Source organism: Rhagoletis zephyria, unplaced genomic scaffold (genome assembly GCF_001687245.7).
Source record: "Rhagoletis zephyria isolate East Lansing unplaced genomic scaffold, Rhagoletis_zephyria_1.1 Rzeph_scaffold_55911, whole genome shotgun sequence".
Taxonomy (NCBI): domain Eukaryota; kingdom Metazoa; phylum Arthropoda; class Insecta; order Diptera; family Tephritidae; genus Rhagoletis; species Rhagoletis zephyria.
Window position 1 is genome coordinate 1 of NW_016212963.1, and position 1,792 is coordinate 1,792.

At 44.5% G+C, this 1,792-nt stretch overlaps 1 protein-coding gene across 1 annotated transcript; it reads left to right on the plus strand.

Annotated features, from left to right (window-relative positions):
- Nucleotides 1-20: 20 nt before the first annotated feature.
- LOC108356239 (chloride channel protein 2-like) lies at nucleotides 21-1,786 on the plus strand (the record flags this gene model as incomplete). Its single annotated transcript, XM_017607358.1, has 3 exons — nucleotides 21-251; nucleotides 324-976; nucleotides 1,054-1,786. Coding segments are annotated over 3 exons (1,335 nt in total), but the record flags the coding sequence as incomplete, so codon positions are not given.
- Between the last annotated feature and the right edge of the window lie 6 nt (nucleotides 1,787-1,792).

The following is a 1,792-nucleotide window of genomic DNA, read 5'->3' on the forward strand; positions in this document are numbered from 1 at the left end:
TCCATCTACTGTCTAGTCGGTTTCTCTATCCGGGCTTTCTGGCGCTGCTCGTTTCTACTCTCTCATTTCCGCTAGGCACCGGCCAGTTCATCGCTGGCGAACTGAGCACACACGAACAAGTTACACAGTTGTTTAGTAATTTCACATGGTCACGCGACGATCTCACTGTGGAGCAGGCGGCCATTGTTACACATTGGGTTACTAGTTACACCAATATATTCATCAATCTCTCCATCTATATTGTGTTCACCGTAAGTACAGTGTCAACGGTACGTTAAGATAAAAGAAATACGCTTAATTAAATTGCTTCTCCCCTTTTACAGTTTTTCATTTCCATCATCGCCTCCACCATACCAGTGCCTTCGGGTATTTTTATACCCGTTTTCAAAATTGGCGCCAGTTTGGGACGTCTCATTGGCGAAAGTATGCATTTGTGGTTTCCGCACGGCGTGCGCTACGGCGGTCGTCTATCGCCCATCATACCCGGCGGTTATGCCGTTGTAGGTGCGGCAGCATTTTCCGGCGCCGTGACGCATACCGTTTCGGTAGCGGTAATCATTTTCGAGATGACCGGCCAGATAACACACGTTGTACCGGTGATGATCGCAGTGTTAATAGCGAACGCCATTGCAGCCCTTCTACAACCGTCCATGTACGACAGTATTATATTGATTAAGAAACTGCCGTATCTGCCCGATCTGCTGCCATCCAGTTCAGCGATGTACAGCATCTATGTGGAGGATTTTATGGTACGAGATGTGAAATACATCTGGCATGGCATTTCGTATCAAAAACTCAAGGAGGTGCTGAAGGCGAACAAAACGCTCCGATCTCTACCGCTGGTCGATAGTCACGAGAATATGATACTGCTCGGTTCCGTACAACGTTATGAATTGATTAAAATGATTGAAAAACATATTGGACGTGAGAAACGCATGGAGGTGGCACAAAAGTGGCAAAAGGAAGCGGAAGAACGGTAAGTACGAAATTTTTGGGTGAAATTAGTTTGTGCCGAGAAAAATGTAATTTTTTCTCACCCCATCCCCCTTCTAGCGCCCGCGAAGAAGAGAAGAAGAAACAAGAGGCTGAATTGAAAATACGTCGTCCTTCTCGCTTCGAAGTATTACCCGCTCCCGACATACTTAGTTTGCGGCAAATTGCCAACGATGAAATGTTGCCGCCCAAACAACGCCAAGAATCGCTCAATAATAATTTGGCACCACGAAAATCCATTTTGAAAAAGACAAACTCCTTTAATTTAAAAACATTCGCACCTACCTCACCGCACAGCCCTAACATTACCCCATACACCACCATCACGGGCACCGAGCATCGCATTCGTTCCGCCTTTGAGGCGATCTTCCGTAAATCGAATACTCTGCAGGATGTACACCCGGATCCGGATGCTGGCAGCATATCGCCGGCTGTGAGCGCCAATGAGGTGCCGCATGTACAGCGCGCGCCCAGCATCTCGAAGAAAGTTCAATTGGTATGTAGATTTTGAGGAAATGCTTTTCCAATAATTCGGTACAAAAATTTTGTGCACGCCACTAGTGTGGAATGTGTTTTTTCATGTTTGTTGCTTGTTATTGCTGTTGGTTTTGTTTTGTTTTATGTTCATCATTTGTGATTTGTCGATTTTGAAATTTTGTTTCTGCATGGATTTAAACGAAGCTGTTTAAATTATATTTGTCTGGTATTTACTTTTTCTATGCAAGCAAGCACAAAATACTGTGGAGTCTACAGAACAAGATCGAAAGGTAAAAATTCTCACCAACTAAATTTATTTCAT